This window comes from Kryptolebias marmoratus, linkage group LG24 (assembly GCF_001649575.2).
Source record: "Kryptolebias marmoratus isolate JLee-2015 linkage group LG24, ASM164957v2, whole genome shotgun sequence".
Lineage (NCBI taxonomy): Eukaryota > Metazoa > Chordata > Actinopteri > Cyprinodontiformes > Rivulidae > Kryptolebias > Kryptolebias marmoratus.
In genome coordinates, this window is record NC_051453.1 from 14,923,436 (window position 1) to 14,938,810 (window position 15,375).

Consider the following 15,375-nt stretch of genomic DNA (forward strand, 5'->3'; position numbering starts at 1 on the left):
GGGGGGGGGGGGGGGGGGATTTAGGGAAGGCAACAACATAAAATATCATAATGAAAATCAATACAAGCTCCCATTCTGCAGCCTTCGAAATCAGCGGAGTTCAATCAACCCCTGCTGAAGAACAGGGTCAACAAAAAAGTGAGCACCGTGGGCTTTATAAGGTTATCATTTATTACAGCGCCCTTGTTATTAGATTATACAGCTGCTGCTTTTATTACGTCCTCTCCTTTTATCAGCGCTGACTGTTGGTCTCGTATATTTTCCCAAGCTCATATAACTCGAGACGAGAGGCTGGAAACTGGTAAGAACAAAAGACCAAAAACAAAGAAGGAGCTAAGTCTACATTATTATTATTATTATTATTATTATTATTATTATTATTATTATTATTATTATTATTATTATTTTCAAATCTTTCACCTGAGACAGAGTTGCCCTCCTCGACAGTAGCGACGGCAAGCGATGAGGAAGACGGAGATGGAGATCAGCGTTCCTACCAGAAAGACGGACAGGATCACCAGCAGGAGCACGTAGCCATGTTGCTGCTCCTCGGCCTCGAATGGGATCTCCTGAGACAGAAACATTCAAAACATGTGGGTCTGTTTTAGGCAAATAAGTGTCAATAAAACAGTGGGCTACTTTGCAAAAAATATAACATTAAATATATTATTTTTTCTCCTTGCTATATAATTTAACAATAACAAAAAAGAGTTTGAAGCAGAATTCAGGACTTCCTGGAATGAATCCCTTTAACAAGTGTAACAGCTTGTGCACTATTTCTGTTGCCAGCTAAGTTTCTTTTATTTCACGTTTTTTATTCAGCTTTACTGTAAAAACCTTATTGCTTCGTGAGATTTTTGGGCTATCTTCCATTCACGTTTTTTTTTTTAATAACATTCTGTCTTCAGATTATTGCCATGTTTTAAAAAGGTGGATAATTGTGGCTCTGATAAATAAAGTAAACCATTGTGTATTTGAGGTGTGTTTATTCTCCCGTACACGCTGTCTTCAGTATCTACAGCTTCTGAAATAATTCATTCATTTAAGAGTGAGGTGGTACATGAATCACTGACTGCCAACACAAAGTCCCAGTGACTCACAGTGCTTAACAGTTGAAGAGGTGGTATTTTTATCGCCTGTCACTGCAATACGCGTGCGATCATGCAATTGCCAGTGTTTGTGTGTGTATATCTGTTCAGTTCCCTGTCTGTTAGCAAAATATCTCATTAACCACTGGACAGATTTTAATGAAACTCGTACAAAGGAATCATTGGATGTACATCTACAAGTGATAAGCATTTGGAGTCAACCCAATTCAACAAGGCTGCCACGGCTCAAACTCAGCAAACACAAAAACAGCTCTAACTCAGTCACGTTTACAGATAATGAGCTAAAATTAGGTGTGGTAGTAGCTGAGCATCATCCCTAACACATACTCTGAGCACTAGCAGATCACATGAGATCCTTACTTATAATTTTGCCATGGAAGGCAGCAGGCAATGTGAATTTCTTCAAGGAATGCTAGTTTTATTTACTGAGTTTTGGGTTTTTTTTTGCTACAAATCCATTTTTGATTGGTAGAAACAGACATTTTATTTCCGCTCCACCTATCCACGAAATTTTCAAAAGGTATCAGGCTTGTACGAAAGTCAAAACAACCCCTTTTTCTTCCCTATTAGTGGTTTAATTACAGCTGTGTTGTTGCAAAGTACACGAGCGCACCACCATCTCAGTGACTGCTAAACCCTGCTGAAACAATCCTTCAAATGGCACTTTTTGAATGAATATTTTGGGCCTCACCAACTAAAATTGCATTCAAAAATTTCTATAAAATCTTTCCCGTTTGGTGATATCAACTATTGTAATTTTAGGGTGCTAGGCAGCTGGCGAGAGGTACTGCTGATTGTTGAGGCACGGATCAAACAGTAATTTTATTAATAGAATCAGAAATCACCTTTGTTATCCAAGCTAACAAAGACCACAAACAAATCATCACTCTAACAAGCAGATTGAGGTCTAAAACGTCTGTAAATAATATTGAAGAACTTAAATTTCTTTACTTTGTCTTGCGTTTTTTTTTAGCAAGACCACACTAAACATCATACTGCATACTTCAATATGACAAGGACACAATGTCCAAACTTTGTTGGAATTGGCCATGCACTAAACAAACCAAAAGATGCAATAATCTTGCCTAAGATGAAGAAAAGAAAGCTTGTTTTTAAATATAAGGCCATGTATGGTTAGATAGATAAATAGATGGATACATAGATTTGTGTGTATTAACAGTAGCTAAACTAAAAGCCTCCAACGTGCACTGGAACCACTCACTGATGATTAATGCTCCACCTTCATGAGCTGACAGACAGAGGTAAATAATACCTCCACCTACCATCAAAATTATTAAAAAAAAAAAAAGTGTGCACTTTCTATGCTTTGCCAAAAAGACACATCTGACACCACAACGATGGGACAGATTTGTGACCGTTTTACTTTCCCAGCAGCACCCTGCTGCTTACAAGATTGATTCAGGCTCGCTGGTTGGTTGGCCTGCATAAAGTGAATCTATAAATACAACTGTGTAATTAATCAATAAATGCCAGGGCTATTAACCTGTCTATGGTGGACTTTAGCAATGGGAAAGCTCTCGCAGGAAGGACTGCAGCTGAGTGGATTAGGCACACTCGAGCAGCGCAGGTGGATGCTACAGTTTGTAAAACCTCAGACAGCAAGTTTCTGTCTGTTTTATAAATAATTTTCATAATAACGAACAAGTTTAAATACAACCCCAATCTCGGAAAAGATGACACGTTGGATGAAATGTAAATCAAAACAGAATGCAATAATTTGCAAATCTCACAATGGAGCATAGTAAATATATCAAATGTTTAAGAAATTGTACTCTTTCAAATTAAAAAAAGGGGAATTTTAAATTTGATGGCAGCAACACATCTCAAATAAGTTGGGACGGAGCCATGTTTACCACCGTGAAGTGTCTGTAAACATCCAGGACATGAGGAGAGCAGCTGCTGGGGGTTTTGGAGGGAAATGTTGCCCCATTCTTGTCTGATGGAAGATTCTAGCTGTCCTGGGTCCACTTGGCTGGATTTTTTGTTTCATTTATACTTCAAATATTTTCAAACGGTGAGAGGTCTGGACTGCAGGCGGGTCAGTCCAGCAAAAAGCCGTACTGTGGTAATAAATGTTTTAGCGTTAGTGGGTTAGCATTGTCTTGCTGAAATATGCAAGGTCTTTTATGAAAAAGACAATGCATGGATGGGAACATACGTTGTTCTAAAAGCTGTATATACTTTTCAGCACTGATGATGCTATTCCAGATGTGTATGCTGCCCATGCCATAGGCACTAATACACCCCCATACCATCAGAGAGGCAGGACTTTGAACTGTGCACTGATAACAGGCTGGATGGTCCCTCTCTTTAGTCTGGAGGACAGGCTTTCCTGGTTTCACTGTGCAGTACCCAGTCCTCTTACTGACCTGTTGCTATTTAACCTAATTAGTTGTGAAACTTTCTCCCAGCTGTTTCTAATTCAAAGCACTTACTTTTAATCTTCTGTTGCCCCTGTCCCAACTTTTTGAGATGTGTTGCTCCCATAAAATTAAAAATGACTTTACTTTTTCTTAAAGATTGTATTTTTGTTTTTAGTTTAAACATTTGATATGTTTACTATGCTCCATTGTGAATGAAATATGGGTTTATTTATTTACATTTTACATAGCATTCCAGTTTTGTCAAAATTGGAGTTTTACACAGAAAAACTGAAGTCAGTCCACATGTACAGATGGGAAGATATCATTAACAGTAAAGCAAAATCACTAATGTGGTTATTTTAGCAATTTGGTTACAGCGAATAAGCCCCCTGTCATGCGGCTTTATCGATGCCAAAACATTGTTGACTTTTGATGCTAGCTTGATAAGTTTATATTTTGATCATGAACTCTGTCATGGAGGAGACACATCAAGTGTTAATGTGAGCTACTCTCTGACGTCATGCAATAATTTCCCTGCAAGAGGAAATTAAAGCTCAGATTAGACCAGAGATTTAATTATTTCAAGTCCAGGTCAGGATGTTCTCTATTAGCCAGTCAATCGACCAGACGAGAATATGAGGGAAAGTATGGCTCTGGAGGTGAGCTGCACACACACAAACACACACAGACACACACACACACACACACACAGACACACACACACACACACACATACCTAGAGGAAGTTTGAGAACAAGGTGAACTTACTGTGGAGTTTTCTGGTAGGATGTTCCAGACGGTAGACTCATTGCTCATGGTCCAAGCCAACTAGATGGTCCCCCTGAGAGAAAACACACACACACACACACACAGGTAGACAAAGGAAATGCCTGTTACTGAAGCTGTTCATCAAATCACAAAGTTACCAACCAAATGTACTGTGTTTTATCTGTGGAAATAAATCTGACGCCTACACCAGTCCTACGAACTGATGTTTATAACCGGGGTTCCTACACCTTTTCCATCTCAGATTTTCCGCCATTTGCTGTTGATTTCTGATGTCCTTTCTTTTTTTTTTAAGTCCAAGCACAAACATCTACTGTAATTGTGTTCTTTTAAAATCCAATGGTTAACATGCATCTTATACTGACTATTTATATTATTATTACTGAGCCAAACATTTGCGAGACGTTTGTAGTTCTTGCTGCTAGAAAAGAAGAAAGTAAAGCAGCAGTGGTACTTCATTCCCCTGTTCTAACTTTAATGTTTTCGAAAATGACTGNGGGGGGGGGGGTCTGAAAACATAAATGGTTTTCCATCTTCTATTTGTTTCCATACTTATCCAGACCTTGAACATACTAGAAAACCTTGTTTAACTGTCTTTTTTAAGTATATATACCCCTAAAAGCAGACATAATCCTCTAAAATGAAACAAACTACAGGAAGAAGCAAAGACAACTCAACATGTATTTTATTCACTTGTGTTTATGCTTCAAAACAGCTCAGAAAATCTGAGCGTTTTAGCTCCTCGGCTGTAAATCATCCCCCATAACTCTTAAACAGCCAGAACAGAGAGAGAAACACAGCAGCTCTTATTAAACACTGGTTCCAACATCACTGCCATGCGTTTGCTCTTTTTATATCACACCCAGTAATACTGCTACTGCTGCATCAAAACGCCCACACATACACACACATACACACACACACACCGAGATACTCACCCAGCAAAGGGAGAAGCAACATGCCAGCAGCATTCAGCCCTCCTTCCTCGCCTGCCAATCACTGCAGCACCCAACTTTCATCTATATTTCCCCGCTGCCAGCCTGTTTCATTTCCTAGCTCCTCTACAGACATGAACACTGCTACTGGAAACCCACCAGGCTGGGATCAGAGTGCTTCCCTTTTGCAGCACCGCTGCACCACATCCTGCTTTCTACTAGCTCAGTGGTCTTACCCTGATGGAGGGCAGTGCGCAGCAGCAGCAGCACCAGCAGCAGCAGCAGCAGCACCAGCAGCACCAGCTCTGGATGTGTGTGTCGGGCTTTTAGGAGTCTCCTCCTCAGCTCCCTCGCTGCATCCTCAGCCCACCCAGCCGACTGAGCTCAGGCAGCAGAGTTTCCCTCCACCCCCTGTCAGGGTCGGCCCGCCGGTCGTGGAGCAACAGGACAAAAGCGCTGCATGGCTGATAAGAAACAGAGTGGAAGGATTGTTTTATTACTCTGCTGCTAGCATGCTGTGAAAAGTTGATGGCTGAGTCTAAATGCTATATTTCTATCTTTTCACTACAGCAGCATGTCATTGTATTGTTCTAATATTAGAACTAAAAGCCTGGCATGTCTTGAAGGAATGCATATCAGCTGTTGCTTTTTAGATCAAAGTTTTAATTTAAGGACGTGTGTTGTAAACTACTCTCAGCAACTACCACACCAAATATTTTAGCTATAATTGACTCAGTTATTGCCATTTTGTTGTGTTTTCTAAGCCATCAAGAATTGTATTGACTCCAAAAGTTATTCAGTTTTAGATGTTCACCCAATGATTACTTTCTGGGAGTTTCATTAAAATCCGTCCTCTGGTTCATGAGATATTTTCCTAACAGACAGACACAGTTGACTCCAATAACTAACGGTGGAGTTTTATAAACATATATTGAGTAATCAGTTAGCTCTCATAGTATAAGTTTTAGATGAGTCTCAGCTACTACCACACCAAATTTTAGGTGAATATCTGTAAAACTGACAGGCTTACAGTTATTTTGGGGTTTGCTATTTTTGTTTAGCTGTGACGGCCATCTTAAATTAGACTGACTCCAAAAGTTAATCAGCTGTAAACGTGCATCCAGTGATTACTTTCTGAAAGTTTCATTGAAATCCGTCCGGTGGTTTATTAGATATTTTGCTAACAGACAGAACAAACGAGCACGCGCACAGACCCGGCCAAGAAAACACAGTCGCCTTTTTTGCATTTGCCGGCGGGCGACGATAAAACTTCAACAAATTGACGCAAAGGATAAGAAGCCAGTGTTTTGACATAAGCCCTGAGGAAAAAAAAAAAAAAAAAAGCTGCTGGTTAAAGTGCCAAAGCAGATGGTGAGACACGGGTGTCCCAGCAGTAACATGTCCCATCACGCCTAAAATCTCAATTTGCACCAGCTGCATTTAGTGCTCTCACAGAGAGCTTCTTCTAACACGAACCACCTCAACGCGCTCCTGTTTTAGGACAAACACAAATCATTGTTTCAGGTAAGAAAACACCCAATTTCCTGTTGCTTTTCCCCCTGGAGCCAAAATAATAATGGGCATCGATTACAGCCCAGGCAGCTGCTCCAGTCTGGAGGATTCTCTGATCAATTCTACAGCGAGAATACAAAACTCATATATATGGAAATTAAAAAACGAATGATAATGACAATAATAATAATAATAATAATAATAATAATAATAATAATAATAATAATAATAATAATAATAATAATAATAATAATAATAATAATAATAATAACAATAATAATAATAATAATAAAAAGTGATCTTCGCCCAATAATGATGATATTCCAGAGGCGCCTCTGATTTCCATCAGTCTGGCTGGTGGCAGCGACACAGATAGAGAAAGGAAGCGGAGCTGAGCTCCACACGAAGCGGGCACACACACACACACTCACACACACACACTCACCTACTCTGCTCGGCCGGCCCGGTCCGTACGGGAGCGGAGGGGCGAAGACGGAAACACAAAACACTCGCGCGAACACTTTAATGTGGGCTGGGTTTTTGTTTTTAAAGCTAAAAGTATTTATGAATGAAACCCCGCCGTTTAGGACACGCCCACCGCTACGTCAGAGGCGTACCACGTGACGCTGGAGGGAGTCAGCGAGGTGGGGATGGAGAGAGGGGAGGATCGCAGCTGCAGCAGAACCGGGGGAAGCCCGACGTTTTTATCCCCAGGGAAGGAGCTGTACCTACATTTATTTAAAAATAAAAGCCATGACACAAAATTTACAGGAAAATATCTGACTTAGTAGGCTTAAAAGTTTTAAATTATTCTAGGATTTTCACATAGACTTCAATTTATGATTTTGCTGTCCAGTTCTCAGACCTGAAGGGTTCTTGTAGTACCTGTGACAGAAATTCGGCGCCACCTTGTGGCAGAGAAGAGTTATTACTTCATCTCTTATTAACTACGTTTGTTTGATTACTTCTGGGGACATAGCTCAGGCTATAATTCAGCAAATATTACAGATATTGACCTAAAACATCGTGTGATAGTAGCTAAGACTGATTCACAACATATAATAACAAATTATATAAGATATTTGTTTAGATCTTTGCTATTAACTATTTGGAATCAGCTCTATTTGTCTCTTAGCAAAATATCAGATGACTGCTAGACTCATTTCAATGAAACTTTCAGGAAATAACCATCGGATGTACATATACAACTGGTTAACGTTTGGAGCCAATACAATTCAAGATGGCCACCACAACCAACTGACCTTAGAAAGCATAATAATGGTTATAATTCAGTAAATTTTGCAGTTATCGTGCTGAAATTCAGTGTGGTAGAAGCTGAGAGTCATTCACAACGCGTGCTCCAAGCGATACTCATTGCACAAGATCTTTGGTTCAAACTAGCATTAACTTTTGCACTCAACCCTGCTTGTCTGTTAGCAAAATATCTAATGAATCACTAAGCAGATTTTAATGAAACTTTCAGAAGGTGATCCTTGGATGTCCATCTGTAACTGACTACCTTATGGATTCAATTCAATGTGATATGACCACCACAGCTCATTGACATTAGCCAACACAAATATGGCTATAACTCAGTCAATGTTACAGATATTTAGCTAAAATGTGATGTGGTAGTCTTGAACATTATCCCCAATAGACACTCTGAGATGACATCTCATAATATCACATGACATTGTGCATAATGTTATTTTCAAGGTTTAATCAAAACGACTACAGCTCCAACATTTCTCAACAAAAAATGACCTTAGTCTCAAACTGGCTGGCATGAAAGGTGAAGGGTGATATATCTTCCTTCAAAGAATGCTAGGCATTTAATTGTAAATATTTGTTCCACGTTGTTCAAATTTTTGAGAAAGTTAGTGATGAGTCCACAATGCAATTTATTCACCAGTTATTAATAGCAAACTCAGTATTAAAAAGTTATAACAACATTCATTTACATTTACAAGAGAAGAAACAAACTTCTTGAAATCACAATACCTTATTTTTCATTATTTGAGATCTGCCGCAAACTCATTAAAGATAGTACCCCTTTTATTGTTTTATTCTGTTTTTACTCTATTGTCCAGTCTGATTCATTGTTGATTTTGTTTACTTTATTCTACCCGTTTGCTTTTTCTCTGTTTCATGACCTGAGTAAAAGGAAGATGCATAGTGTAAGAATCTCAATGACTCTGTTATACATGGCAATTAACTTAAACCTGCATTAATGAAGTGTCTGTTAAGCTACTCATTCAGATGCAACAATATAATATTTGCCACTGTTTGGCTAAAATAAAAATAAGAAAATCAGGAAAATAACACTATTGTTTAAGTTTTTGCAACTTTTATACTTTTAAAACTGGTGAGCTTTAATTACAATTGTTTCCCCATAGAAATACATTGAGCTCTTCAGAATAAACAAATAAATAAAAAGCTAGCATTTTGTTAGTTTTAGCTAGACCTCTGCCACATTTAGCTTTTAGCTACTTTTGGCTTTTAGATATAAGCTAACATTTTGCTTCTTTCAAGTAACGTGATGTATTCTTCACCAAATTTCAGCAAGGTCATTTAGAAGTCAGCTTTTACACTTTTATTTACTTTTTTGCAAGTTTTTAAAGTGCCAGCAAATCCACAAATAAACAAACGAGCCAGAAAACTCAGCATCAAGTCTACTGCATGCTGTAGAAGTCAGTGATACTACATTACCCTACATGCTTTGCGCAGCCGCAAAGCCCGATGGGTAGCCTCCCAACGTCCTTGTCCTACAAGCTCGCACCGACCTGCCTTCACGCCGGGGCTTGTGGGATCTCTGTCATTCGCTCGTGCTTTGAACACGGTCAAGCTTTCAGACATGATGGCAGCAAGGTTCCTCCGCCGGGCTCTCCCTGCGCTGAGACAGACTCGCTCCTACGCCGAAGCCGTCTCCGGCGTCCCGCAGATGTCCTTCACTTTTGCGTCTCCGACACAGGTGAACGAGCTGACGTTACAGCCGAGGCTTCTCGGGCCCTGATAGCATGTCGGCTAACTTAATCCCTCGTAAAAAAACACACTGCCACTGACTGCTTAAACTCTACTGCTGATGTTACTTTGCAAAATGAAACCAGTGAATGATTTTACTCTATTCTCCGCGCACGGACAGCTAAAATTCTCATGCATATTTGGTCTTAAGGTCTGTGAATCGATTAGCTTTGTTAGCTTAGCCTAGTTGTCATTCACTGAACAGCTCTTCTTTGCAGGTTTGTGAAATACTACCACTGAAGCAGCTCTTCCTCTAAACTTCTATATATATTTTTAACAAAGGTGTTTAAGTAAAACTCCATATATCATAGCTTTGCAATGACTTTATTTATTTATTTCCTAATACACTCCTTACTGGTGAACTACTCTTTCAAGTTTATGAGGCTTGTTTCATGTGCATTGATGGACTTCACATCCAGTTTTATATTTTATTCTGTTTGCATCGCTGCTGCAAGATGTTTAGATTTTATTTTATTAAAATATGGAAGAGAGAAAAAAAAAGACATCTTCTGCAAACCAGTGGTAACTTAATGAGACCTAGTGAACCCCTGAAGCTGTTGCACAACCTTTGGAACATCTGATTTACAGACTTGTATCAAACCAAATGCTGTCATTTCTGTGCATTCCCCTTATACACACACAGTTCATGCTGTTTAGGTGTCAAACTTGCTCAAAAAACAGTGAACCTACATTAATTTACCACTTATTAGATGTTGTCTATGCAGTGAATAAGTTGATAACATACCGATTCTTAACAAAGTTAAGAATAGCAGTCCTAATTCTACAAAATGCACCAAATTAAACTGATTAAATCATCTGATTGTAACATGATGCAACACATTAATGCTGGTGTTTCCAGTTGATAAATTAGCTTATCTGCGTTTTAGGCTCAGCGCCCTGCAGAGTTGGTTCTAACAGTCGGCCATTCAGGACTCGGTCATTATTTTTTCTTATTTATATGTCCCAAAAGGAAAGATAATGACCTCTAGTCAGAGAAAAGTGGCTCTGAGGCCACCAACGTGAGTCGAATTGGAAAAAACAAGTAGATTTTATTTATATTCAAAGAACTTCTCATTTATATGAAAATACAATATTTCAAAACTAGTTTTGTGTGGAATGACACAAATGTTAAAACGCGGACCCAACAACAAAACACAATTACATTAGAAATATAAATGAGGAGACAACAAGCAGCAGTAGAATCATATTCCGATGTTTTTATCTTCTTCTTTTTTTTAGAAAATCCAGGTTGTAGTTCTGGTTTTTATTATTATTTTTCTCCCCCTTTGCCAGGTGTTCTTTAAAGAAGCCAGTGTGAAACAGGTGGATGTGCCCACACTCACTGGTGCGTTCGGTATCCTTCCTGCCCACGTGCCCACCCTGCAGGTGCTCAAGCCCGGGGTCGTCACGGTCTTCAGCGAGGACGGCACCTCTGCTAAATACTTCGGTAAGACGTTCTTTCGCCAGCGCTTCCGAAGGGCGGCTGTGTGTGGACGAACGCGGCCACCTTTGCCGTTGACCCTCACTGAAGCCTCCCTAACAGAACAACAAACTTTCTTCTGAAAATCTGCTTTTCACTTAAGATTATATACATATTTAAACATCTTTACAAAACAGTCTGCCTCATTCACATTGTGCTGGTGTTTAAAGATATTTCAGATGATTGGCAGCATGTTACTTACTGTGTGTGTGTGTGTGTGTGCATGCAGTGAGCAGCGGGTCAGTAACAGTCAACGCTGATTCTTCAGTACAGCTGCTAGCAGAGGAGGCTGTTCCCCTTGACCAGCTGGATGTTGCAGTGAGTATCATGTCATGACTCGTTACTCACACACACACACACACACACCAGAACCAAAACTGAAGGAACGTTGTGAAGCAAACTGGGAGATACAGAAATCTTATGGTCGTTTCTAAATAGTACCCCACAGTTTCTGCTGGTGGACTTTCCCGTAACTTTTCAAATCACTGAGCTGACATTTTCACAGATACTGTTCTTTTTGTTTTTATTATATAGCCCATTGTCTTTTAAAAAACAACGTTTAAAGGCCATAAACTGTTGTCCTCAGCTGTCTCTTTAAATCTTATGTTCAGCTAAAGCTTGAGTTTTTGCTGAACCTCTCGCGGACAGCATTCCTTTAATTATTGCTACCTTAATTTAATTTACGGCTGCAAAACATTGGAAAAAAAACAAAAACCTGTTTGCTGTGTTTTATACACGTTGACCTTTGCTTGTAGCACAATCAAAGAGGCGTCCCTCCACACAGTTAGACCTTCAGTCAGTTCTGGTCCTAATTTAAATCAGAGGGAAAGTTCTTTTCTTTATTCTCTACCAGATGTGTTTTTCAGCTGAAATAGTTTAGTTGTAGATTTTGGCTTGGAAAATTGTTCCTCCTTTTGGATTTTATAATGATGTATCTGTGTATGCGGGTCAGTCATAGCTGCAGTGTTCAGGTGAACTTACATGTTAGAATCTAGCAGCTTCCTTTTTAAAGAACACATCTGGTGTTATGCAAAGAGGAAAGCCTTCTAAGCTTCAGAAAAAAACACTTGTTTTTTATATGTGTATATATGTGTATATATATATATATATGCAAAACAAAGATGACTTTCAAAACATCAACCCAAAAATATTGAGCATAACTATATATATAAAACTAATATCACAGGCTCCTGACCAACAATTAGCATAGATGCTAACTTAACATTGAAGATGCCATAGAAAAGCTAACATGATTAGCATTGTGTTTATCTCTAGACATTTATACACAAATCAAATGTTTTGAAGTCATTACAAAAGACAGTCATGTTATGATAAGTACAGCTACTATTTCCAGACATATATTGTTCAGGGTCCAGTGAAAAAAAGCTGAAAAAGATGTATAAACACAGTTTTATTGCAACACGTTTCCACGACACAAACCTACAGTAACCACTCTGCCGACTCCCTTTAAACTGGCAGATTCACGTTAAAATCAATGTTTAACATTTGAAAATTGATTCAGAACCTACCGTGTCTGCGATGTCTCTAAAAATAGATTTTACCCCCCAGCTGTGGTTTTAATAACTGTGGTTTTAATAACTGTGTCTACATGCGTGGTCGATGCCTTATTGCTCTCCTGACTGTTAGTCTCTTAAGAGCAGAAATCGTCCATTAATCTTCACTTTTTTGTCTCTGATTGGCTGATGGACACCTTCAACCTGCTGATAATCAACTGACCAATTTGTAGTTAAATCTCAATAATAGAGCCTTTCTTTTTTTTTAAATGTCGGCCCCTGTTAATGATGGGCTATTTTTAATGCACTCGCCTTCGAGTCGTCTGTCTGTGGGCAGTGCCACCGTCTCTGTCAAGTTCACTTCATAGCAGTTAAAGTGATCTATTCCCCCCCCCTCGCTCTGTAGTAACAATGCACACGGTCCCACACTGTTAATAAGGAGGGAAAGGTCAGTCACTGTTGAGTTATAGCAGATGTGCCAAATCCCCACTGAGAGACCTTTAACTTCCAGCTATGTTTGGCATTTCTCGTTTCTAATCACGACTGTGACAAATGGAGCTTTCCGGGCAAAGAGACAGTGGAGATTTTCTCAGTTCGTCTTTGTCCTCGCTTTGGCTATTTCAACTTTTACATCCTTGTTAGCCTCAAAGCTTTTTTGGAATAAAAGTTTGTGACTAATTTAATGTGAAAAGTCAAATGTTGTATTTTTTATATTGCAACACAGTTGAATTATTATAATGTTCGTCAACTAAGTTACAAATGTCTCACCAGTTCCTTTATTCTTGTGGTTGTCAGTTTTGGTTTTTAAAGCTCAGTGTCATGGTTTTTTGTTTTTTGTCCACTTTTAGGTAGCTAAAGCCAACCTGGAGAAAGCCCAGTCTGAATTGGTTGGCACGGCTGACGAGGCGGCGAGGGCAGAAGTCCTGATCAGCATAGAGGCAAATGAGGCCATCGTCAAAGCTCTGGAGTAGGCCTGTGGTACGACCCCCCCCGCTCGCATCCTGCTTAAACGCTGAACTGTCGCACATTCGGCGTTGACGTTTTCTTCTTCTCCCCTTTAGGTGACTTGTTCTGTTTGTTCTGGGATTCCAGCTCAGAGCCGTCAGTGTCCAGGGGTTTCCATTCTTTCTTTGTACAGTGGATGAAATGAACAATAAACTTATTTGGAATTACTTTGTGACGGGGCTTTTTTAAAATTCTTGCCTTCTCTTGTGGCTTAACTACCTTTGTGTTATAATTTGTGGCTATTATCGTTTAACATTTGAATGGTTGTTTGTTTTTTTGTTTTTTTCTGCGAGTGCTGCAATGATTTTTGCTGCCACTTGATGGCAGCAGAGAACCATTTTTTTTTTTTCCATTTTCCATTCTCAGCAAACATTTTCACAGAAGGACCTGTTGCTAAATTTATCACACGGCTACTTCTTTATAAGTTCAGAGTAATTGATTTTTTTTTCCCCCTCTTTCGAATTCAGGCACTGTGTTTGAGGTTGTGTATTTGGTTAAGGCCTTGTCACGTATGGATTGGAATTACTTGGAATCCCTCATTTTAATGTGCTGGCAGGACATGTCTGTTGTGAGTGATGACTACAAGCATTAGTGACATAGCCAGGAAAAGTATTTCCCTGTTGGTTTTGTGGAAAACTCAGCTTTACTCTAATTTCGTAACCACAGATTTCAGCTCTGACTTCATACGCATGCTGACTTGTGGCTGTCAGCACGAACCACACACGGTTTATTTTGAATCTCAGGCCTGCTCTGGGCCATTGACAAGTGGTAAATATTATAGTTGTGATTGTTTCTGCAGTGAAACTCCTCGACAGTTGCTGACGTGGATGCCGATACGGCCGCATGATTGGTAAGGGGTATTTTAAAACGAGCTTAAATGCTTAAAGGGACAGTCCAGATCTTTTGTTGTGGGGTTCAGGAGGAAGATCATGAACAAATATCTGACCTCTCGTAGATGGCGCCACAGACCCCAGTTTTTAAAAGATGAAAACTATCGCTTTAAGATAATTATCGCCCACTGCCAAAATGACAATGTTTCTGCTGGTGTAATCATTAGATGCACCCCTACAGCTTTGGAGTCAACCCAATTCAAGATGGCTGCCACTGCTATCTCCCCCTAAAAATACAAAAATGGCTGTAGCTCAAGCAATTCTACAGATATTGAGGTTAAATTTGGTGTGATAGTAGCCAAGAGTCAACATATCTCACGAAAACTCACAACATTCCCTGAGACTGCACGTAACGTGTACAAGGTTTGACCCTCACGGCTGTAACCGGTCTTCAACTTTGGCGCCAAAGGCTGCGAGCGATAATGCATTCCTTCGAAGAAAATGTTGCGCTGAAACGCGTTGCATTATCTGGTCTGCTAAGAAGAATAATTTACAAAAAAGAAAAGTCACAGATGTCAACACCTCTCACATCCTCCTCTCTGTTCTCCTTTCTGATCACTCATCAAAACTGTTGCCCCAACTACAAACACTCCTGAAAGCTTCGCACACTCACGTCCGCTGGAGAGTGGTGACTAACGCTCGAGCAAAAAAGAAAAAAAAACAAACAAACAAAAATGTATATAACAGTTGTGTAAAAACCACAACTTCTTGAATCCAGATTTATGAGATGTTGAAACAA

The 15,375-nt window shown here is 39.5% G+C and overlaps 2 protein-coding genes across 6 annotated transcripts in view; one reads left to right on the forward strand and one right to left on the reverse strand.

Annotated features, from left to right (window-relative positions):
* The window catches only part of cbarpb (CACN subunit beta associated regulatory protein b), a 19,096-nt gene extending 11,797 nt beyond the window's left edge, over positions 1 to 7,299 (reverse strand). Inside the window, exons 1-4 of one of the 5 annotated variants that reach the window (XM_017407366.3) lie at positions 7,172 to 7,299; positions 5,451 to 5,678; positions 4,262 to 4,334; positions 421 to 569 (exon numbers count right to left, since the gene is read on the reverse strand). In XM_017407366.3, the coding sequence (XP_017262855.1) occupies positions 421 to 569; positions 4,262 to 4,309 (197 nt within the window). In that variant the 5' untranslated portion in view covers positions 4,310 to 4,334; positions 5,451 to 5,678; positions 7,172 to 7,299. The other 4 variants (XM_037974333.1, XM_017407369.3, XM_017407365.3 and 1 more) reach the window with 4 other exon arrangements.
* A 2,163-nt stretch (positions 7,300 to 9,462) lies between these two features.
* atp5f1d (ATP synthase F1 subunit delta) lies at positions 9,463 to 13,916 on the forward strand. The gene is made up of 5 exons (XM_017407115.3): positions 9,463 to 9,697; positions 11,041 to 11,194; positions 11,457 to 11,545; positions 13,590 to 13,719; positions 13,803 to 13,916. Exons 1-4 carry the CDS (start codon positions 9,581 to 9,583, stop codon positions 13,710 to 13,712), a joined length of 483 nt encoding a protein of 160 aa, XP_017262604.1. The 5' UTR covers positions 9,463 to 9,580; the 3' UTR covers positions 13,713 to 13,719; positions 13,803 to 13,916.
* The last annotated feature ends 1,459 nt before the right edge of the window (positions 13,917 to 15,375 follow it).

What these genes read in the sequence shown, in the direction of transcription:
- atp5f1d (XM_017407115.3), top strand. Translation starts at nt 9,581, where the DNA reads ATGATGGCAGCAAGGTTCCTCCGCCGGGCTCTCCCTGCGCTGAGACAG. An exon ending in CACCTCTGCTAAATACTTCG is followed by an intron (nt 11,195 to 11,456) that starts GTAAGACGTTCT and finishes GTGTGCATGCAG; the next exon opens with TGAGCAGCGGGTCAGTAACA. An exon ending in TTGACCAGCTGGATGTTGCA is followed by an intron (nt 11,546 to 13,589) that starts GTGAGTATCATG and finishes GTCCACTTTTAG; the next exon opens with GTAGCTAAAGCCAACCTGGA.